Source organism: Arvicola amphibius, chromosome 5, assembly GCF_903992535.2.
Source record: "Arvicola amphibius chromosome 5, mArvAmp1.2, whole genome shotgun sequence".
Taxonomy (NCBI): Eukaryota; Metazoa; Chordata; class Mammalia; order Rodentia; family Cricetidae; genus Arvicola; species Arvicola amphibius.
In genome coordinates, this window is record NC_052051.1 from 10404715 (window position 1) to 10428363 (window position 23649).

At 50.9% G+C, this 23649-nt stretch overlaps 1 protein-coding gene across 1 annotated transcript; it reads left to right on the forward strand.

The window, feature by feature from the left end:
* Positions 1 to 246: 246 nt before the first annotated feature.
* On the forward strand, positions 247 to 4844 carry Kcng1 (potassium voltage-gated channel modifier subfamily G member 1). Its single transcript, XM_038331983.1, has 2 exons — positions 247 to 1020; positions 4074 to 4844. Exons 1-2 carry the CDS (start codon positions 247 to 249, stop codon positions 4842 to 4844), a joined length of 1545 nt encoding a protein of 514 aa, XP_038187911.1.
* The last annotated feature ends 18805 nt before the right edge of the window (positions 4845 to 23649 follow it).

Sequence of the window (23649 nt, forward strand, 5' to 3'; positions counted from 1 at the left end):
ATGTATGCCTGTAGGCCAGAAGAGGGTACCAGGTCTCATTACAGATGGTTGTGAACCACCATGTGGTTGCTGGGAATTGAACTCAGGACCTCTGGCAGAGCAGCCAGTGCTCTTAACCTCTGAGCCATCTCTCCACCCCCAGAAGTGTCTTTAGAATCCAGTCAGTGAGGGACTCAGCTAAGACTCCAAGTTCACCAAAGGTCTCTCTTTCCCTCCCCAGGCCCAAGAGGGATGTAAAGCCCCAAAATGACCCTGCTACCGGGAGATAACTCAGACTATGACTACAGCGCTCTGAGCTGCGCCTCAGACGCCTCCTTCCACCCCGCCTTTTTCCCTCAGCGCCAGGCCATCAAGGGCGTCTTCTACCGCAGGGCCCAGCGGTTGCGACCGCAGGATGATCTGCATCAGGGCAGCTCACTCGGGGACCGCAGGCGACAGATCATCATCAACGTGGGTGGCATCAAGTACTCCCTACCTTGGACCACGCTGGATGAGTTTCCACTGACACGGCTGGGACAGCTCAAAGCCTGCACCAACTTCGACGACATCCTGAGCGTGTGTGATGACTACGACGTGACCTGCAACGAGTTCTTCTTTGACCGCAACCCCGGGGCCTTCGGCACCATCCTCACCTTCCTGCGGGCTGGCAAGCTGCGGCTGCTGCGGGAGATGTGCGCCCTGTCCTTCCAGGAGGAACTGCTGTACTGGGGCATCGCCGAGGACCACCTGGATGGCTGCTGCAAGCGCCGATACCTGCAGAAAATAGAGGAGTTTGCGGAGATGATGGAGAGGGAGGACGAGGACGAGCCACTGGACAGCGAGGACCAAGACACTGAGGGGCCATCCACCGGTGAGGGCCGCCTGGGCCGCTGTATGAGGAGGCTGCGGGACATGGTGGAGAGGCCACACTCAGGGCTGCCTGGCAAGGTGTTTGCCTGCCTGTCTGTTCTGTTTGTCACCGTCACTGCTGTCAACCTGTCTGTCAGCACCCTGCCCAGCCTGCGGGAGGAGGAAGAGCAGGTAAGACATTCTGTGACTCCCCTGGGCGGCCTTCCCTCACTGTGCTAATTGAAGAGCCTCGGTGGTGCCTGGCATCATAATGTGTGGCTGTGTTTGCATCCGTTTTCTCTGCCTCCTTCCTAGAGTCAGCAACTGTGACAAAAGGAATCAGTATCCTATGTCCCCTACTCTCCCATCCTGAGAGATCTAGAACCAAACCCAGCCTCTTCTGCAGATTGCATGAGTGAGTGAGCGAGCGAGTGAGCAAGGCCCCCACATGCCCACCTCTGAGCTAGGCACATTTCAGAGGCCATCAAAACTGACCTGGATCCCTCTCCCCATTCCTATCTCTTTTCTATAGTAATATCCAACCACTTTTCCTTAGCCATCAAAACAATTTTGATCCATAGGTCTGTGTGTATGTGCATGTTCCCACTCGGTTAGCATGTCTCTGCGCACAGTAAGAAGCTGCATATAAGACACTGACTCCCAGCCTGACACAGGCTATGTGCTCCTAAAAGCCATGGGAGCCAGGGGAGGGCGGATCTCTGCCCTCTGCCTCCATCTTACCTTCCTGCAGGTCCTCCTGTCACCCTGCAGGGGACATGTTCTCACACCCACAGCAGATGAGGACATTGGGGCAGGCAGAGCAGTTTGCCAAGTCTGCGTTCATGGAACCCACAGCTGAGGACCCAGGATCACCCCACAGAAGTCCATGACTGCCTTACACTGCACCTCTCCAAACTGCACTTGGTTGAAATCTTCAGAAGTACGATGTTCTCCATATAAAAATGTGCACTAGGCTTTTCATACAGATGACAGAGAAATGTCTTTGGTGAGAGCTGGGTACGTGGGAGTGGTCCCCTAGTGAGTCTCCTTACCTGTAAGACCCCTGGGCCTTTAAGCTGTGACTCCTGCCCCACACATGAAGGAACAAGGTACACGTTGTATAGGCGTTTGGGAGATAAATTTGATGGCATGAAGGAACATAAATGTCATGCCAGCTGGCATTTATCAAGCGCCAATTGGACACCCTGCATGTGCTGAGCATTTTATGCTGTTTGACTTCGCCTTTTCTTGCCAAGGAAAAGCCCTTCTATCTACAGATATCAAGGAGGACGTGGTCATCACTGCTGCGTTTATGGCCCTGAGGAGATTAACTGGCATGGTCTTATACACTGAAGGATTTTAAAGAATCTTAGGAAAACATGTCACCAATAAAATTAACTTTTGATGATCATAGAGACGGAGAACAAGGAGGGAGGGCTAGAGCCAGATAGCCTGAACCTGAATCCCATCTCACCCCCTCTGGCTACATAGCTGTGGAACAGTTACTAGACCACTCTATGCCTCAGTTTCCCCACCTGCCCAGGGACTATGAACACTATCGTGAACATTCGATTCAGTGAGTAAGTCTGGGATCAAAACAGAGCCTGGCTTGTTATCTAGTACCTGGGTTGGTGGCCCCTACTCCACAATCATACAAGGGGGTGTAGCCCAAATAATAAAAACCCAGAGACAGAAACAGGGGTTAAAGCTGAAGACCAGAGAAGCAGAGCAGTAAGCCACTAGAGAGATCTCTTATCTCTACCAATGCTCAGAGCGGAGGGGCGATCCTTTCCTCAGACTGCCTAGACTTCACTGTGTCTCCTCCAAACCTCAGACACCACACTCCAGTGATTTCCTGTCTCTTCCCCTATATATTGCTCCCTCTGCCCAGCAATATTGCTCCTGTCTCCATGTCCCTAGTGCTGGTGTGTGACCACCAAACACTGGGATTAAAAGTGTGAGCTGCCACCACCACCCGAATCTGTTTCTGGATCGATCTTGTGTAGCCCAGGGTAGCCTTGAACTCACAGAGATCCATTCACCTCTGTGTCCCGTGTCCTGGGATTAAAGGTGTATGCCACCACTCCTTATACTCTAGTGGCTTAGCTTTGCACTCTGATCTTCAGGCAAGCTTCATTTATTAAAATACAAATAAAATATCACTACACGGGGGCTGTGTGAGAGGCCTCCTATACACACCTGGGGCTACTCAGGTTGGGTACACTCCAGGAGGCTTCCTGGAGCAGGGAGGATTCTCACCCCCAAAGATTGGAGACATCAGAGTCCCCAGGTCAGATCACATTCCCAGGCTGGAGTGCATTTGCAGAAAGACAGACTACACAGGTCCTGTGAGAACCTGACCATGATCGAGACCCTTCGGAAAGTCGCCAGCTGGGACATCTGTAGCTTTCCAGGGCCCCAGCCTCTGGGGGACTGTGTGCTAGAAGGATGCTAGGGGCGGCAGGCTGCCTGAGTTTCATGGACTGCAGCATCTGTGTCCTGTATCAATATTCTGTAATAGAAAGAAAGACTGACAGAAAAAGGGAGAAGGAAGGGCTGGGTAGTGGTGGTGCATACTTTTAATCCCAGCACTGGGAGGCAGAGGCAGGTGGAGCTCTGTGAGTTCAAAGCCAGCCTGGTCTACAAAACAGATGACAGGCCGGGCGGTGGTGGCTCACGCCTTTAATCCCAGCACTCGGGAGGCAGAGGCAGGCGGATCTCTGAGTTCAAGGCCAGCCTGGTCTACAAGAGCTAGTTCCAGGACAGGCTCTAGAAACTACAGGGAAACCCTGTCTCGAAAAACCAAAAAAAAAAAAAAAAAAAAAAAAAACAGATGACAGGACAGCCAGGGCTGTTATACAGAAAATCCCTGTCTCAAAAAACCAAAAAAAAAAAGAAAAAAGAAAAAAAAGGAGGAGGAGGAGGAGGAGGAGGGACGGAGGGAGGGAGGGGAGAAGGAAGAGGAGGAGGGAAAGAGGGAGGAAGGAAAGAGGGAAGCTCATACAAGAGCAGGGAGCACCAGCCACTGGGAGGGTGAGATTACCTAAACTGAGGAAAGAGAAAGGCCCAGAAAACAGAAACCGGGGTGGCAGCTGCAGAGGAATCTGTCTGGAGATCAAGATCGACAGTTAGAGTGATGTCCCAGGGCCTGGTGGCATGGAGAGGCAGGAGAGGGTGTCCAATCCAGGCCAGAGCTTCCTTCCCTGCGGGCTTGCTGGTGTGACCCCTGCCCTGTCTCTCCCCAGGGCCAGTGTTCCCAGATGTGTCATAACGTCTTCATCGTGGAGTCAGTGTGCGTCGGCTGGTTCTCCCTTGAGTTCCTGTTGCGGTTCATCCAGGCACCCAGCAAGTTTGCCTTCCTGCGGAGTCCACTGACCCTCATTGACCTGGTGGCCATCCTGCCATACTATGTCACGCTGCTGGTGGATGGCGCTGCCTCCAGCCGCCGCAAGCCAAGCACCGGGAACAGCTACCTGGACAAGGTTGGGCTGGTGCTGCGAGTACTGCGGGCACTGCGCATTCTCTACGTGATGCGCCTGGCTCGACACTCACTGGGGCTGCAGACTCTGGGGCTCACGGCCCGTCGCTGCACTCGCGAGTTCGGGCTTCTGCTGCTTTTCCTGTGCGTAGCCATTGCTCTCTTTGCCCCACTGCTCTATGTCATTGAGAACGAGATGGCAGACAGCCCCGAATTCACCAGCATCCCTGCCTGCTACTGGTGGGCCGTCATCACCATGACAACTGTGGGCTACGGAGACATGGTACCTCGGAGCACACCTGGCCAGGTGGTGGCTCTGAGCAGCATCCTCAGCGGGATCCTGCTCATGGCCTTCCCAGTCACCTCCATCTTCCATACTTTCTCCCGCTCCTACCTGGAGCTCAAGCAGGAACAGGAAAGGGTGCTGATCCGCAGGGCCCAGTACCTCATCAAAACCAAGTCGCAGCTCAGTGGCATGTCTCAGGACAGTGACATCTTGTTTGGAAGTGCCTCTTCAGACACCAGGGATAACAACTGAGGCCAGAGGACATCCCTGCCCTGCCTGCCAGCTGTGGCTTCATGCAACCACCGTCACTATTGAAGCCTGGAGAAGGACTTTTGTGCTTCAAAGTCCAGCCCTGGCCTGGGACTGACCCGAAAGAGCCACGCCACAAGAAGGATCTGTGCCACATCACCCAGAGTCCTTGCCCTCCCTCTGAGCCCAGAAGAGAAAGGGAAGTTAGCTGACGCCCGCACCTCATCCCCTCCCCCAGCCTCGCATCTGTTTCCCTCCCTCGGGAGCCGACTGGCTCCTTTCCAGATGTAAAGAACACGCCCAGCAAAACCTGCACACACAGGGGACTGCCCAGAGAAACATCCAGGCAGCAGGCGGCTGCACATGACTTCAAGCGTGTCCACTGAAGAGGAAAAACTTTCCATTAGGGCTCTCGGGGAAGGAGCTGTGTCTATAAGTGAAGCCAGCAGTGGGGTACCAGAAGTACAAAGACCATGCTGCTGGGATCTCTGGGGTGGTGAGACACTGGTGGGATGGGAGAAAAGGGGACAGGCAGACCTTTAGGGGGACCACCACGAATGCGGTCTCGGGCTCCTGCTGCTCACCTCCACCCTGTGTCCTATTATACTCCTTGAGAACCAGCCCTCTTTTCAGACTCCCCTCATGCCAGTAGGGGGCGGGGCACCACAAGCCAGTCAGTTCTGCTGACTTTAAGGGTGAAATCACTTCGTTTTATGGTTAAAAAGAAGTGATATTTTAGCCTACTCTGATTTATTTTAATATTACAAACAAAAAACCCCAAGCACTTTATCCCCCTACCCGAGCCTCAGTCTAAACCCACAGTGGCCGTGCTTCCAGCAAGTGTGGCCCCGGGACATCTGGGGAGTGTGTGGGAAACCTCCTCGATACCCTCAAAGGGAGCCACTCCATGGTCTCGAGAAATATAGTTTCTGTACCAAGAGGGACCCCATGCCAGGCTAGACGATTCCATCTCAGCTCACTGTGTCTGACTTATGGGTACCTGGTATTGAGGGGATGTCACACACACATGCACATATACAAACATACATGCACACACGAAAACATATGCACACACACGGATACATGTACACACATGCCACACACACTTGCCCCCGGCCTCACCAGTGCAACAACTTCCCTGATTGCTTTATCCCACATCCCAGCTGCCTTCTCTCTGTTCAGCGGCAGAAATTGCGCTTTGAAACATGACTGATTCCGACTGTGGGCTGTGCAGCTCAAATCCCTGCCTGCTGCCACGGCCTCCAGCTTCTCCTATACCTCCACACCAGTCCAGACAGCCCACCGGCCCCTCCCACACCTCCACACCTGTCCAGACAGCCCACCGGCCCCTCCCATACCTCCACATCTGTCCAGACAGTCCACCGGCCCCTCCCACACCTCCACATCTGTCCAGACAGCCCACCGGCCCCTCCCACACTTCCACACCTGTCTGGACATTCCACGGGCCCCTCCATCCTCCCTTCAGGCACACCCAGCCCACCCCATCTCATTGTGGGCCTTCACACCTGCAGAGCCATCTGCTGGAATGCCCTCCCTACAGAACACTGCGTGGCTAACTCCTTCCTGAGCACCCGCCCCTGTAGCTTGAAGCTTCCCTGCTTTCTCCCTTGTCTGCTGAATCTCTACCAGGTGAAACTCATTCTCGGCTCCTGCGCTCTGGTTCACGTCCTGCAGGACCAGCTCAGTGTACATTGGCAGGGACTCTAAAGCCGTTCCCCGCTGCCTTCCAGGGCCCCGTGCAGGGTCAGCACCTAAGAGGTGTTCAGAAAACATTTTTGAAATGCAAAACAAAGGGGAAACAGCAAAAAGGAACAGATGTGGAAAATGTATCCATTACAGCTTAGATCCGAAATGTCTCCTACTGTCTAGAGCCATACCACCCTGAATGTGCCTGATCTTATCTGAAATGTCACCCAGAAGCTCACATGTCAAAGACTTGGTTCCCCATGCAGACAGAGATGGGACCTCTGGTAATGGTGTCACGAGGGCTCTGACCTCACCGACGGCTCAACCCATGATAAATCCACAGTTTCAATGGAAGCTATAGAAACTTAGAGGCGGTGGGGCCTGGTTGAAGGAAGTAGATCATCAGGGATGTGCCCTTGAAGGGTGTATCACCCCAGATAACTTCCTCTTGGTTTCTCTCTGCTTCCGGCTACAGTGAGGGAAGCAGCAGAGTTGGACCAACGTTCCCCGATTGGGATGCTGCTGTACCTCGAAGTGGGCCAGAAACAATGGAGCCGAATGACCATGGACTGAAACCAGAAACCAAAGTAAACCTTCCCTCCTTCAAGCCGCTGTCGTCTGGTGTTTTGTCATAGCAATGGAAAGCTATCTGTCACTGGGTTTATTTTTAACACTGGAGCCTGGGTTCCTGGAGCACCCCCTCCCCCCCAACACCTCCTTTTCTCATGGGGAGACACAGCCATCTCCACATAGCATGTCCATAAATAGGCAGAGTGGAAACACCATTCAAACCCAGAGGGCCCCCCTCAAAGCTCCTCTGTCACCTGCTCAGACCTGCAAAGAATGGTTTCCTAGTTAGCATCACCTTCCCTGACCCTGCGGGCGTCCCAGTCCAGCTGCTTCAGGGCAGCACCCCAGAATGGTGGCGTGTTCTTTCTCCCTCAAAGATGGCTGTGAGAAACGTCTAGGAATGCACGGAGCAGGGTGTAGAGAGAGCCTTCTAGAGTCGGAGTGAGAAGAGAAATGCCCACTTGTTTGGGAGGGGGACCCTCAAACTGAGGACAGGGCCGGGAGTGTGTGGAGAAGCTGAGGGTCTTTGGCCAGGGTCTCTAGCCTTACCTTGCAGATTCAGCTCTGCCCTGGTGTGGAAAGCTGATGCATAGATTGGCCATCATACAGGACCTTACCTGAGGACGAGAGGCTCCAGATTCCACGAATTATCACAAAGAGAACTCAGGCCTGAACTAAGAGACAGGGCACCTAGGACACCCAGCAAACTGTTCTAGAAAAGAGGCCAGGCATTTTGTCCTCTTAGCCAGGGACACACTGTCCGTGGGCCTGGGACTGCAAAGCAGCTGCAGTCAGACCCAGGTGAGAGATGCATTGGTCCGGTGTGACCTGGTGACCTTACCTCACCCGGCTAGGCCTCTGTGCTGACCCCATTGGCCTTGTGTGCAAACCTGGACTCTAGAAGACTTGGCATCAGACCTCAAATCAATCCGCTGTCAGTCTCTAAGTCCCATGATTGTCCCCACCTGGGACCTGTCAGACACTTCAGAGTCACAGCAGACAAGAGCAGAATCCCAGCCCTGCCTCCAAGGGGTCCAAGACCAAAGTGAGGTGACTGGGTACCTGTCTCTGACACCAAACAGAGGTGGGAGGACCAGAGGACCCAGCCATCGAGTCTCAGATGCTCCAATGCTTCCAGCTTTAGAATCCAAATGCTGCCAAAAATGCACAATGAGGAACATGTCGAGATTTTACATAAAATCAAATCTGACTTTGACCTCCCCCACACTTGCTCCCATCCTGTTCCGACGCCCTGATGTACCCAGGTGAGACACTGTTATGTAGCCAGAGCCTGTCTCCATGAGGGCACATCATCTGCCCACATCCTTCTAGAAGGATCAGCGGAGCAGCACCTCTGTGCAGTCCACACTAGGAACCAAGGCCTGGCCTTTGTGAGGTTCACATGATGATAGGAAGAGAAGTCGTCACTATGCGAATCTGGCAGAAGAGAAGCTGGCCATTGGTGATGCTGGTGACTTTGCAGAGTGCCAGGGTCGGGGAGGCAGAACACAGCCCCTTGTTACTTGTGTAGTCTGTAACCCTGACTTCCAGAGGCTGGAGCGGAGGCGTTGTCTATCCAGTGCCTACTCTGTAAGATTCTGTCATAAAGTGCAAAGAGGGTTGGGGTAGTATCTCAGGGACAAAGCATTCCTGAGGCCCCAGGATTTAGTTTTAATACCTCAAAAAAGTATTTTTAGATGTGTGTTCAGAGAAGGACTCACAGAGGAGGTGGCAAGAAATACAGACAGCAGTAATTCAAGCCGAGAGAAGGGTGGGGGTCATTCACCAGCCTAGAAGAGGGCTGAGGGCAGACACACCACACACACACACACACACACACAAACACACACACACATACACACACACAAACAACACACTGCTGGGCCTCCTCAGGCGCCACCTTATACAGGCATCAGGGCCTGGCTCCTGACTTTCTCCTGCAAAAAGGCCTAGCACCCTCTGCGTGCTGCCCCCATTTCTCACTGTCTTCCTCTTGCCTCTTCAGGTGTCCTGCCTGCTTCTGTCACCCTCTCCCAGGTCCACCCCATCACCTCCCAGCTGACGTGTTACAGGTACCACCTCCCTGGCCTCCCTGTTTCCTCTTTCCTGTCCTCAGCCCTGCAACTCAGGGACCCTGTCAAGTCTCTCACATCTGCTCAGAGCCCAGCCCTGCTTGGCACGCCTGCCCCTGCCTGTGATACACACACACACACACACACACTGTCTCTGGGCATTTCTTCCATTTGGTTACACCAGCTGCTTTTCTAGTCACCAAAGACCAAGTGCAGTTGCCACTTCCTGGGTCTCAGCCCCCAGAGACAGTCATTTTCAAATCTACCTCCAGAGCCCTGACCCAACCACTTCCTGGGTGGGGGAGCCACCTCAGCACACAGTTCCTGTACCATGTGCCTTAGAACCAGGCACCAGGTGGTTAGGGACAGTCCCTCTGACCCAGAGACTGCTGAGATTCCTCAGGCAGGTCAGTTCCACGTCTGCCCACCTGTCCTTCCTCATCTGGTCCTCACACAGACACTACAGGGAATGCCTCTGACTGGGCCTCCTAACCGCTGGCATCTCTGTGCCCCTCCCCTGGAGGATTATGCTACTCTCCAGTGACATGCTCTCTACCCATGACATGCATGGCAGGCTGACATGCTGTCCTCACATGCCTGTACTCATATATTTCATGGCAGAATCCATGGCCTCACACATGCTAGACAGGGGCTCTACCCTGAGCTGAACTTTCGTTCCTCTTCAGACATTCTCATGAAGTCCAAGTGGGCATTGAACTTGCGATTCCCCTGCCTCAGCCTCCAGTGACCCTAGGATTATGGGCCTATATGACCAAGCCAGGCTTAAGCCTGGATTTTAAACACCTCCTTACCCATCTCTAAAAAGTCATGCCACCAAATAATATATTGCACAGTTGTTTATTTGTGACCTTTCTGAGCATCCCCCTTGATGCTCAACCCCTTGAAGACAGGGAGTTTCCCAGAAGCCCCCTTGTGGACCAGAGCCAGGCCCAAAAGCACCAGCTGGATACCTGTGCAAACAACCTCTCCCAAGTCACCCCAAGATTCTGCTTGGAGACGAATTCCACCCCACGAGGGTCACTGTTCTTCAACTGCCTTTTATATCCAGTCAAAATGGATGAGCAGATATTGCGGGGCTCGTGTCCCACCAAGTTTCTAACTTGCTTTTCAGAAAAGAACACACTGTTTACCTAAATGACAAGTGAATGTCCGGGCTTGGCTGGAAATAGATTTAAAGTCACCAACTAGCCCTGCTTAAAAGAAAATAAAAAGAGAGGAGGGTAGAAGTGGAGATGGGGAAGAGGAGAGAACAGAAGCTGGGGAGAGAGAAGGAGGAGGGGAGGGGGGTACTAGCTCCAGAGGTCAGGTGTCTTTGCAGCTTGTACTGTGTCACACACTTTTATTCTGTACACATGGGGCCCAGAGAGGAACGCCTGTCCTCAGTGACAAGTCAGGCTAGTAGGTGACTTGAGCTTATCCAGAGAGAGAACACAGTAGGAAGCATCTCGATTCGGGAGTTTAAGGGAATGACACACGTGGGGTGATGACTCCCACCAAGGCACCCGGGGACAGAATTCCAAGGGAGAGAGACCCGTGAGAACACAGCCAGGCTTCCATCCTCTGGCCTCAGCTGGTGGTCTGTCTGTCCCCTGCAGAGCTCCCAGAGAGGGCTTTCATTTCGCAGAGAAATAAAGTGGAAGGGGCACCAGAAGTAGACCTCCCAACACCCTGAAGCTCATGTACCCTGAGTGGCCCTACCTGCCCAGTTCCCGGCACAACAGCAGCGTTGTCATAGAAGTGCAGGCGGGGACAGTGATGGAGGTGGCCCTGCTGCAGAGCGATGAGGCCCCCCGGGTGAGGTCCTAACAGGAGCAGGGACAGAAAGACTGGGGTGGTCACTGTCGCTTGTACTGGCCGAGCAGTGACTCTGACATTGCTGCTCACTGGATGCTGCTCCCCTCTGTCCCTCGACAGCCCCACCTGTCCATCCCAGGGTCAGTTCGGGGGTTGCACCAGCTGAGGTAAGCCCATCTGCCCTCACGAAGGAGACACCAGAAAGACATGATCCTGTGGTCACTCAGAGAAAGCCAGCTTAGGACCGCTGGAGACACCCTGTGGAAAGATAAGGCTTTCTGCCTCCTCTCTGCCTTGGATATGTCCCAAGCAGCTAGGGGATTAATGCTGCCAGTGGCTAGGCTAGGGGCCAAACCTCTGTGAGTTCAAGGCCAACCTGATCTACATGGTGAGTCCCAGGCTAGCCAGGGCTACACAGTGAGACCCTGTTTCACAAATAAAATTAGGAGCTGGAAAGGGGGCTCAGGGGAGTTGAGTTCTGTCCCCAGCACCCACATGGTGTCTTACCATTCATTCCAAGGCATCCAACACCTTCTGATACATATACAAGCATGCAGGCAAAATATTCATACACAGATAAAATATCTTAAAGTTTTTCAGTTTAAAACAAAAAGGAAGAGAAGGAACCAGGGCTTCTAACAATGTGTTCTCAAGAGCCTTATCTCCCCATCTCCACAGGAGAGAAGACCTCTGTACCAAGAGATGCCAGGGGGTGCCTGCACATCCCATCAGGGTAGCCCACAGTGAGACAAACATTCGTGGGTCCCAGGCTTGGCACAGAGGTGGAGCTTACTTGGGGATGCCAACTCTGTTCTGGGTTTCCGGGAGGAAACCACAGATAAACCCCAGCTCCAGCGTCACCATGGTGCTCACTCAGGAATGGCTCGGTACCTTCAGTTTCTACCTCGGAGGGAGACCCCCCACTCCAGTGTGCCCGGAATCCACAGAGTCTCCCAAGCGCTTCATCAGGGTTCACTTCCTCACGCTCACACCAGCAAGGTAGCAGGGAAACCAGGAGAGTGAGTTTGGCGTCTCTCCCTACAAACAGAGGCACACCAGCAATTAGGCCGATTCCTTTCACAGAAGAGCCTAACAAACAAGGGAAGTGCTACCAGCACGTGGTCCTTGGGGGTGGTTTTGTTTTGTTTGCTTTGGGTTTTCTGTTTGTTCAGTTGATTGGTATTGTTTTCTAACAGGCTTTCATGTAGCCTTGAAGTTACTGTGTTGGTGAAACCATCCTTGAACTCCTGATCCTCCTGCCTCAGTCCAGAGCCACCGTGCTCTATTGAAGTCCAGTTCTTAAAAACAGACTCTGTCTGCCGGCATTGGTGATGAAATAAGACAAAATGTGACAGACCCAGCAAGAGTGTGGTCCCCAGGAATTGCTCATGGAATAGCAGATCTCACCACAATTATTATTATTATTATTATTATTATTATTATTATTATTATTATTATTATTATTATTATTATTGGACAGGGTTTCTCTGTGGCTTTGGAGCCTGTCCTGGAACTCACTTTGTAGACCAGGCTGGCCTCGAACTCACAGAGATCCGCCTGCCTCTGCCTCCCAAGTGCTGGGATTAAAGGCGTGCACCACCACTGCCCAGCCTCACCACCATTCTGAACTGTCCCTCAAGGAGCAGACAGCCACAGAGGAAGGTCTGGTTCTGGTCAACTACCAGCAGGCAGGCGGGGAGGGGGAGGAGTTCTACTTCAGCTGAGTTTTCATGGCACCCTGAAGGCTTTCACACATGCTCCATCTGCCTGCACCCCAGCTGCTAATTGCCAATGCATGTTCACACCTCAATAGCAGACTTGGCAAAGCAGCCGGAGAGCTTTTCATTAGCACTGAGAAGACAAGCTGCTTTGCTCAGCCTCCAGGTTGCATCCTCCTTCCCCTGCGGTGACAGTCAGAGTCCAGCTTTGGGTCTCCTTCCAAGATGCTCCCTCTGACCTCAGGAGACATGGATTCTTGACTGTCTCTCCTCTGTGAGGCAAAGCACGGTGGTATGAAGGGCTGTGTGGCCCTCCGTCTGTCACTCATGAGCTAAGTGGCCTTGAGCTCGTTACTTAACTCCTCCGAGCACTGTTTTTTCTCATTTGGAAAGTGGAGATAATTGGCTAGGTCTGTAGTTTGGTTGGCAGAGTCCTCGCCTAGTGTGCATGAAGTTCTAGGCTTAATTCCCAGCCTTGCGTAAACTGGATGTAGTGATTAAGGTGTGTTTGTAATCTTAGGAATTGAAAGGTTGAGGGAGCAGGTTTGGGGCCAGCCTGGGCTAATGAGATCCTGACCCCCCCAAAAAAGAAGGAAGAGGGGTACTGATCCTCTTCCCACCAAGGACCAAGTGGGAGCATGAGGGAAAGTGAGATGCACAGGAAAAGCGTCTGAAAAGGTAGAGATCCTTTCCAAAGTCGCCATCTAGGAAGGACCACTGTGTCCCCGAGTATCCAAAACCCGACTGAAACGCTCTCGGAGGAAAACTTATGGTGAGGTAGGTAACTGGGAGAGAAGCCAGCTTTAAGTTCATACGATTGTAAAGACCATGCCAGCCTCACGTGGGCACGCCTCACCATGCCGTGCCGAGTCCTTCCTATTGTACAGTTCCCCTTATACCCATCTCTTACACTCCCCGTGGTGATTGCTGCCCGCTCCAGACTCTCCCCTCATAGTGACGACGTGGCTGTCACAGGCCCAAACTCATCTTCTCAAGACCAACTCCAACAGGAAAGCCCAGAACTGAGGTAACTGCTATATATACAATCCCCGGAATTTGCTGTGTCTGGACACCACGTGCCCAGCTCTGAGCCAATGGAGGAGAGCCCAGAGCTGTGGTCAGAAAGCAGAAAGGTAAGGGATAAAACCCCAGAGAACCCACGGTGTCTTTCTGTCGCCCTCTGTGGAGAGAGGTTGGTATTGCACTAAGTGTGAAGGTCTGGTATTTAAAGGAGTTCTGTTCTGTATCAGAACGAAGACTTTAACTGACTCACACAACTGCCTGGCAGGATGGAAAGAAAACTGTAGTTGCGCCCAGGAACAAGGAGGGAACCGGACAAAAGCCGTTAGTCCCCTCTGTGGCTGCCCTTCCCCCTTCCCCCTTCACAGACCCAGCCGAACCAAAGCAGGGCGCCTAAGCAATGCAGTCCCCAAAGGTCACTTCTCCTGGGGTAGAGAATGCTGTCTGGATGCTTCTTATTCCCCAAGGACTGATGGACAGGAAGCGGGATCTCCAGAGCAGCTGTGTTGGGAAGCAACAAGACCTAAAAGGAGGGTATGGGTCATGGAATCTTCCCTTGCCAGGGATGACAGCAGTTCTCCTGAGACCCCATTCAGATCCAATGAGAGTGAACTGTTAGAAAGAGCAGGCCGGTCCCACCCCTGTCTGACCTCCTCGAATGTGATCCCCCTCTCTTCCACATACAACCACCAGCATAATGCCAACCGCTCACCAAGATGTGGCCTAGCCAAGGGGCTCTCCCCTGGGCACAGCACGTGCTGACACCGTGCCCTGAACCTCCAGAACTGAATCAAATCATTTCTTTTCATGATGTAAGACCCAGCCTCGGGGAATTTTCTTATAGCAAAAGAAAGCAGGCAAGGACACCTGGCTCTGCAGGTACAACCATCATCCCTGGTTCACAGCAGAGACCGGCACAGGCTAGAGCCAGCTCATGAGTGCTTGGTGTCAGGCAACTAGAAGGAGGAAGCCTTCGCTGAGGCTGAGGGGGTCTCTTCTGGCCAGACCACTAGGTACACAGCCCCAGTTTGGAATGCTCTTCCTCACCATATGAGTGGGCTTCTCACACCGCGACCAAACAACTCAGAAGATCAGCCTGGAGTAGAAAAGTTCTCTCGCGGTCATGATTTCAAAAGTTTCCATCTATGTTGCTTGGCCTGCCACTTAGAGCCTGTTGCAAAGCCATGGCCAGAAAGGCGGGGGGGGGGAAAGGGGGGAGCTGCTCACTACAAGACAAAAAGAACAGGGAGAGTGAGGGGGGAGAAAAACAGAGAAGGAAGAGATAGAGACAGTCAAAGAGGGAGAGGAGATTTCTGCCCATGGTGGCATGTGTCTAGATTCCCAGCACTCATGAAGCTGAGGCTGGAGAATTGCTGAGAGTTTGAGGCCAGCCTGGGCTATATAGTGAGTTCCTAGCCATTCTGAGATCTGTCCAAAACAATAACAAAGTCAGCTACAGGTACAGCTGAGTCTCAACAGCCTCTTAGCAACCCCTAGGTTCAGTACCCTTGTTACAGCTGTTGTCCTGTCTGTGTGGCTTCTCTGGGATGTGGTCCTCCTTAGAATAGAAAAACACCCCTCCCTACCTCTTCCCCAGAGTGGGAAGTGCAGGTGTGTGAGGAGAGCCCATGGTGCTTGACCCTGTCCAAAGTTTCTCCTTTCTTCTGCCTCCCGGTGCTTGTAGAATGATTAACAAAAACTCTGAAACAGAAATTAAGGTTCACCCTGAAAACCAGAAAAGCAAAGCAGCCAGTCACTGGCTCTTACCTCAACCTCACTCTGAAAATGGAGAGCCTGCCTCCAGGAAACCTCAGAATGAGGCTGAAGCTGAGAGCTCTGTCCTCCCATCTGATATTCCTCTCTAGTTCTGGGATTAAGGGCATGCACCACTACTGCCTGGTTTCTATGGAAAGCTAGCATGGCTACTGAGATTAAAGGTGTGTGTCATTGCTGCCTGGTTTATAAGGTTGACCAGTGGGGCTGTTTTACTCTGTGATCTTCAGGCAAAAAATAAACTAAAAAGAAAAAAAGAAAAAGAAAAGAAAATGCCTCCATAAGATCAGGCCATAGGCGAGCCTGTAGGGCATTTTCTTAATTAGTGATTGATGCAGGAGGGTCCAGCTCACAGTGGGTAGGGCCATTCCTGGGCTGCTGGTCCTGGATTGTATAAGAAAGCAGGCTGAGCAAGCCATGGGAAGCAAGCCAATAAGCAGCCGCCTCCAGGGCCTCTGCATCAATTCTAGCTTCCAGGTTCCTGCCCTGTTTGAGTTCCTGTCCTGTCATGGTGTTTTGTCTCAGCACTAGAAACCCAAACTAAAACATCTTCTGTGATCTATATTGATTTACATGCATGTCCCTGTGCCCCTCTCTTTAGTGCACATACACTATTGGACCTGGACGAGTAATAGGCTGAAGTTCACAGGCTTCCCCTGCCGAGCCATTGAGACAAGTTCATTCCTTGCACTTTACTGCCACCTACTGGTTACAACTCAGATCAGGACGTATATAGACAGCCTGCTGGTAAATAGCCAGATTCCATACATTGCCTTAAAAGCATAGAGGCTATTTTGATTTGGTCTGGTCTGGTCTGGTCTGGTCTGGTCTGGTCTGGTCTGGTCTGGTCTGGTCTGGTCTTGTCTGGTTTGATTTGGTTTGGCTTGAGACAGGGTTTCTCTGTGTAGCCCTGGATGTCCTGCCTCCTGAGTGCTGGGATTAAAGGCGTGCACCACAACCACCTGGTTTATTTGTGCTTTTGTTTCTATTCTTGAGAGAGCATCTCATGTAGTCCAGACTAGCCTAAAATTCACTACATGTTGGAGCAGTGATCTTGGACTTCTGATCTTCCTGCCCCCACCTCCCTATACTGCAATTCCAGGTGTACACACAACACTCAATTTAAGTGTACACATACTTGCACATCTGGGAGATGTCCTCTCTACAGCTCTTTATTTCCCATGTTTTTTGTGCCCTTCTGCATGGGCAGGGGACAGTTGGCCGTCACTCACAAGCATTCCACATCCACAGTTGGCTTCCTTCCAAGCCGTTCCTACCTCCACTTAGAAGCTAGCCCCCAGACTAGGACCTGTGCAAGCTTTCATAGCTCTGCAGAGGCTCGAAGTTGGGGGATATTATTTTCAGGTGTGTGACTTTTGTTTACACTGCATTTGTTTAACTCTGTGAAGCTGTGTTACTGTGCCTGCCTAAAACACCTGATGGTCCTAATAAAGAGCTGAATGGCAATAGCCAGGTAGGAGCAAGGGTAGGCGGGGCTGGCAGGCAGAGAGGATAAACAGAAGGAGAAATTTGGGAGAATAAGGAATGAGGAACGAGAGGACAAAGAGAGGAGGATATCAGGGGCCAGCTACACAGCAAGCCACAGAGAAAGAAGTAAAAAAAAAAAATGGTATACAGAAATAGAGAAAGAGAAAAGCCCAGAGGCAAAAAGCAGTTGGGATAATTTAAGATAAGACAAACTGGCAAGAAGCAAGCCTAACAAAGGCCAGGCATTCATGACTAAGAATAAGCCTTCATGTGTGATTTATTTGGGAGCTGGATGGCGGGCCCCCTAAGTTAGCCAAAAGAATAAAACATCCCACAACAGCCTGATGCTTCTCCATGCCCAGACAGTTCTTCAAATATCACCTCTGGAGGCTGTCACCCCTTACAACAGATGCCACCAATCTGCCCTCCCTGCCCTTATTTGCTCTGTTTGCTTCCTCCATGTTTACTGGTTCATACCTCGCACCCAGCAGAAAACCAGCCCCAACTCTCTCTGCATCCAACTTAACCGTTACTCTCACACCTCGTGGCAGAGTTTATCTTTTCAAATATCCCCTCTCAACCAGGTGTGATGCCACAGGCCAGCACGAGCAAGTAGACGATGGGGAGTTGACGGTTGTCTTCAGCTACACATCAAATTCAAGGCCGACCTGGGCCACAGAAGATCCTGTCTCAGAAAAATGGAGGGCCGGAGGCATGGCTCAGTGGTTATGGGCACTTGTTGTTCTTGCAAAGGACATAGGTTCATTTCCCAGCACCCATGTGGTGGCTCACAACCATCTGTACCTCCAGCCCCAGAGGACACAATTATTTCCTCTGGCCTCTGCTGGCACCAGGTATAAACGTGGTACATAGATATACATACAGGCAAAACGCCCAAACATAAAATTTAAAAAAAAACTCAAAGAAAGAAAGAAAGAAAGAAAGAAAGAAAGAAAGAAAGAAAGAAAGAAAGAAAGAAAGCAAGCAAGCATATCTTTGGGCTGGAAGTTGGGGTGTGTGCTAAGCAGTAGAGCACTTGCGTAATATATACAAGGCCTTAAGTTCAATCTTGGCCTCCAAGTGCTGGACAGGCAGAAACTCTGCCTGAATGAGGGAAAGCAGGTGAGCTACTTTAGAAATGATGGGGTACACCCTGGGCACATTGGCATAGGATAGATACACAGTGACCAGGCTCCTGCCAGCCCCCCACCCACCTGATTCAGGACACTCCTAGGCTTCTGACCACAGCTGCTGCCTGTGGTTTCCTTCAGAAACCGCCTCAGCAAATGAGGCCACAAAGGGTCAAGTCTGTTAGACTGCCCAAAGTCACCCTGAATCTGCCAGTCTTCCTGAGCAGGAATTGTCCCCTCGACAGCTGCTCCAGACATGTGTCTCTCACGTTCCACTGTCTTGTGCCTTGTCAAGGTGGCTTGGTGGCTTTGACACCTACAGAAAGCATTTGCCATCACCCCCTCTTACCCGCTGCTCCTGGCTACCGCGGGCACCATTTTTACAGTTTTAAGATGACTAGAGAGGTTGGTGCCAAGGGATGTGAGAGCCACTGTCACCCACAAGTGTCAGCTTTTCCTGATGGCGAATGAAGTGAATGGTAGTGACAGGTGGAGCCCCGCAGACCTAGTGACCCCAGGAAGAAGCCTTGGGGCATCCACGGCATCAAGGTGGTGCTCACCGGGAGACTTGGCGCGCATGGATCCCAAGGACAAAGAAAGATGGTGCTCCGAGGAACTGGGGATAAAAATAGGAGAGACTGAGGCCAAGTTTGGGGTCTGGAGCAGCTGGAACTGGGCTGCCACAGAGAATTCCTTTGTCTGTGAGCCCAGCATTTGCAGTCTTGTTTTTTTCCTCGGGAAACTGAGGGCAGCAACATCTGTTTCTTTGTTTTGCAGTAAGGTCTCCACCCTCCTGCCTCTGCCAGTGCCTCCCTAGTGTTGGGATCACCAGTGGGCAAAACAAACAAGCTGTTGTTTAGGGGGCTTATTTCATTTTTTTTTTTGAGACAGGATCTCACTGTGTCACCCTGGATATCCTGGAACTCAGTCTGTACACCAGTCTAGCCTTGAACTCGCAGACATCCACTTGCCTCTGCCTCCTGAGTGCTGGGATTGAAGCATGCACTACCACACCTGGCTGTGTGTATGTGATTGTTACACCTGTGTTAAAGTCAGCACAGCTTGCCACAGTCAGTCCTCCCATGCCGTGTGTATCCTGGAGATTGAACTCAGGTGGCCAGGCCTGGCAGAAAGCCCTTCTGTGCCATCTCACCAAGCCCCTTTTGATATTTTTGTTTTGAGACAGGGCCTCAATTCTTGATCAGGCTGGCCTTGAACCCACTTGTAGACCAGGCAGTCATTAAACTTGTGATCCTCCTGCCTCAGCCTCTATGTATTTTTCACACTTTTCATCTTTGAGATCTTGGGACCTTGCAGACTCAGAGAGGTTAGCCAGGCTGTGCAGACAGAAGTCAACTCAATGGGAGTTGGCATTTCCCATGCAAACCATCCTGGAGTCCACACCACAACCACATCCTTTGTGGGTTCCCATTGTCCACCTCCCTAAAGTCACTATTATTCCAGAGTCATCAGTCAATGATTATAAGCCCTAGACCCTAAGGCCACCAGGTAGGTGGGGTCAGCCCCTATATTCAAGAACCCACTGAAGTTATTCAAACAACCCAGTTCTGGGACGCCCCATGGATGCCACTATAAAGGTCCATGTTTTCCTCTTCCTGGTTCAGCCTCCTGGCCCTGGCGCTCACCTGTAGCGCAGAACAAACCTTGTTCTCCCAAGAGCTGGGGTATTACCAGACATCTTCAATAATGTCCTTGTAACTAATTGTCTTAGGGTTTCTATTGCCACAATGAAACACCACAACCAAAAAGCAAATTGGGGAGAAAGGGTTTGTTTGGCTTACACTTCCATATTTGCTGTTCCTATAGAAGGAAGTCAGGACAGGAACTCAAACAGGGCAGGAACTGGAGGCAGGAACTGATGCAGAGGCCATGGAGGGGGTGCTGCTTACTGGCTTGGCCCCTATGGCTTTCTCAACCTGCTTTCCTATAGAACTCAGGACCACCAGCCCAGGGATGGCACCACCCACCATGGGCTGTCTCCCTGCCATTGATCACTAGTTGAGAAAATGCCTGGCAGCTGGATTTCACGGAGGCCCTTCCTCTCTGGTGACTCTAGCTTGTGTCAAGTTGACACACAGAACCAGCTAGGACAGAATTCTTTTCCTGGTACTGTGATAAAAATAACCCAACAAAAGCAACTCCACGGAGGAAGGGTTTATTCTGGCTTCCAGTTGGCAGATCCATCATAGCAGGGAATTCAAGGCAGCAGGAGCCTGAGGCAGCGTTACGTGGGATCCATGTGTCACGTGGAATCCTTGATCAGGAACAGACTGGTGGAAGCTCTCTGGGCTTGGCTCCCACGCTCCACTTCTATGGTTCAGGATCCCAGGCAGGAAGTCATCATAAGCCCTACAGGGATTGTGTTAAAAAGTTAGGAGCAGGACACAACTGATCTTATGGGATGCTTCTATCATTTAGAGACCATCTTTAATAAAATGATTATAAAACTATGAGAACAAAATTTAAGTCCCACCAAGGGCCTTGGAGAGGACCAAGGCAGGTAAGAGGCCAGAAACGTAAGCACATTCACTTCTTAGCGACTCCGTCTCCACCAGGACACAGTTTGTGTGGTCGCTTGAATGTAATTGCTCCCCATAATCTCACAGAGAATGGCACTATTAGGTATGGCCTTTTTTGGAGTGGGTTTGGCCTTGTAGGAGGAAGTGTCACTGTGAGGATGGGCTTTCAGGATTCCTATGCTCAGGATACCAACCAGTGTCTCAGGTGACTTCTTGTTGCCTGCAAGATGTAGGACTCCCAGTTACTTCTCCCAGCACTACGTCTGCCTGCATGCTGCCATGTTCCCTGCCATGATGATAATGGACTGAACCTCTGAACTGGAAGCCGCCACCTCGGTTACATATTTTCCTTTATAAGAGTTTGCTGAGCTTAAAGAAAAGATTGATCGGGGCTGGAGAGATGGCTCAGAGGTTAAGAGCATTGCCTGCTCTTCCAAAGGTCCTGAGTTCAACTCCCAGCAACCACATGGTGGCTCACAACCATCTGTAATAGGGTCTGGTGCCCTCTTCTGGCCTGCAGGCATACACACAGACAGAATATTGTATACATAATGAACAAATAAATAAATATTAAAAAAAAAGAAAAGATTGATCGTCGTTCTGGCAAGAAGCTGGAAGATGGCCCCAAATTTTTGAAATCCAGTGATGCAGCCATTGTTGATATGGTTCCTGGCAAGCCCATGTGTGTTGAGAGCTTCTCTGACTATCCTCCACTGGGTCATTTTGCTGTTTGTGACATGAGGCAGACAGTTGCTGTGGGTGTCATCAAAGCTGTGGACAAGAAGGCTGCTGGAGCTGGCAAGGTCACCAAGTCTGCCCAGAAAGCTCAGAAGGCTAAATGAATATTATCCCTAACACCTGCCACCCCAGTCTTAATCAGTGGTGGAAGAACGGTCTCAGAACTGTTTGTCTCAATTGGCCATTTAAGTTTAATAGTAAAAGACTGGTTAATGATAACAATGCATCGTAAAACCTTCAGAAGGAAAGGAGAATGTTTTGTGGACCATTTTTTTGTGTGTGTGTGTGGCAGTTTTAAGTTATTAGTTTTCAAAATCAGTACTTTTTAATGGAAACAACTTGACCAAAAATCTGTCACAGAATTTTGAGACCCATTAAAACAAGTTTAATGAGAAAAAAAAAAAAGAATTGCGGTGGTCATGGTGTCTCTTCACAGCCATAGAAACCCTAACAAAGACACAGGGAAAGGGTGAGGTGAAAGAGTGCACACGAGACACACCAACTGCTGTGGCCCTCACCAGAACTCTCGCTTAAGCAGCTTTCTAGTTTCTCTGTGTAGCCCTGGCTGTCCTGGAACTTGCTCTGTAGACCAGGCTGACCTCGAACTCAGAGATCCATCTGCCTTTGCCTCCCTCGTGCCAGGATTAAAGACATGTGCCACCACCGCCCAGCCATTTTTGTTTTTTATGTGTATGGGCATTTTGCCTGCATGTATGTCTGTGTAGCCCATGCGTGTGGTTCTCCCAGAGACTAGGAGAAGGCACAGGATTCCTAGAGAACTGGAATCACACATGGTGTGGACTGCCATGCGGGTGCTGGGCATCAGGTCCTTTGGAAGAGCAACCAGTGCTCTTAACTGCTTAACCATCTCTCAAGCCCCACTTTTAACTTTCTGAAAACAAAGTTTTACTCTGTAGCCCTGGATCTGACTTGGAACATGTAATTTTTCTGCCCCCAATTGCCAAGTGGCTGGGATATGCAGGCATAAATTGTCATACACAGCTGCCAGGAAGAATGAAAACTCCCTGTACCAAAGAACAGGACTAGTACGTGCTGAATGGCACTGGGCTCTGTGGACAGGTGCATCTGTAACCTGAGGGGTGCATGCATCGCAGTGACATAGGGAGTGTTGTGGTTTGTATGGGGAAGGTCCCCTAAAGGTGCAGCAACATGTGGTCCTCTGATAGGGACACTCTGGGGAGGTTGTAAAAATTAGGAAATGGAGCCTGGTTGGATGACATCTCACCAAATGGGGGCCTTAAAGTGGTGTCATCACTTTTTAAGACAGTTTATTTTTATTTTATGTACATGAATTTCTTTTGCCTGCATGTGTATGTATGCACTATGTGTATTGTGCACTGTGTATATGTGCACTGTGAGAATGTGTGCACTGTATGTGTGCACTATGTGTATGTGTGCACTGTGTGTATGTATACATTGTGTGTATGTATACACTGTGTGTATGTGTGCACTGTGTGTATATGTGCACTGTGAGTATGTGTGCTGTGTGCATGTGTATGCTGTGTGTATGCCTGGTGTCCTCAGAGGCCAGAAGAAGACATGGAAGCTTCTCAATGTAAGCAGAAACTTGATTGTTCTTTTGTTTTCTGACCACTCAGACCTGAATAATCACACAAAAACTATATAAATTACAACACTCTTTGATCAATGACAGGCATATTTCTAGCTAGCTCTTGCATCTTAAATTAATCCATTTCTATTAATCTATGTATTTCCACAAAGCTGTAGTTTATGGGTAAGGTTTAAGCGTCTTTCTCCTTTGGCAGCTACATGGAGTCTCCTTGACTCTGCCCTCTCCTCTCTCTCTCTCTCTCTCTCTCTCTCTCTCTCTCTCTCTCTCTCTCTCTCTTTCTCTCTTTGGATTTCCCCCTTGGCTTTACTCTACTAAGCCATTGGCCAAAACAGCTTTATTCATCTACCAGTAAAAGCAACACATGCGCAGAAGGACAGCCCACATCACTGGAACTGGAGGTACAGCCACTCTGTGGCTCTGCAAGAGCAATAAGCACTAGCCCACTTCCTATCAGCTCTCTGCTTCCTGACAGCAGATACCATGTGGCCGGATGCCTCATGCTCCTGCTGGTGTGCCTTGCCCACCTCCATGGACTGTACTCTTTCAAACTGTCAGTCAAAATAAACCCTCCATGGGGCTGAAGAGATGGCTCAGCAGTTAAGAGCACTCTCTCACAACCATCGGTAACTCCAGTTCCAGGGAA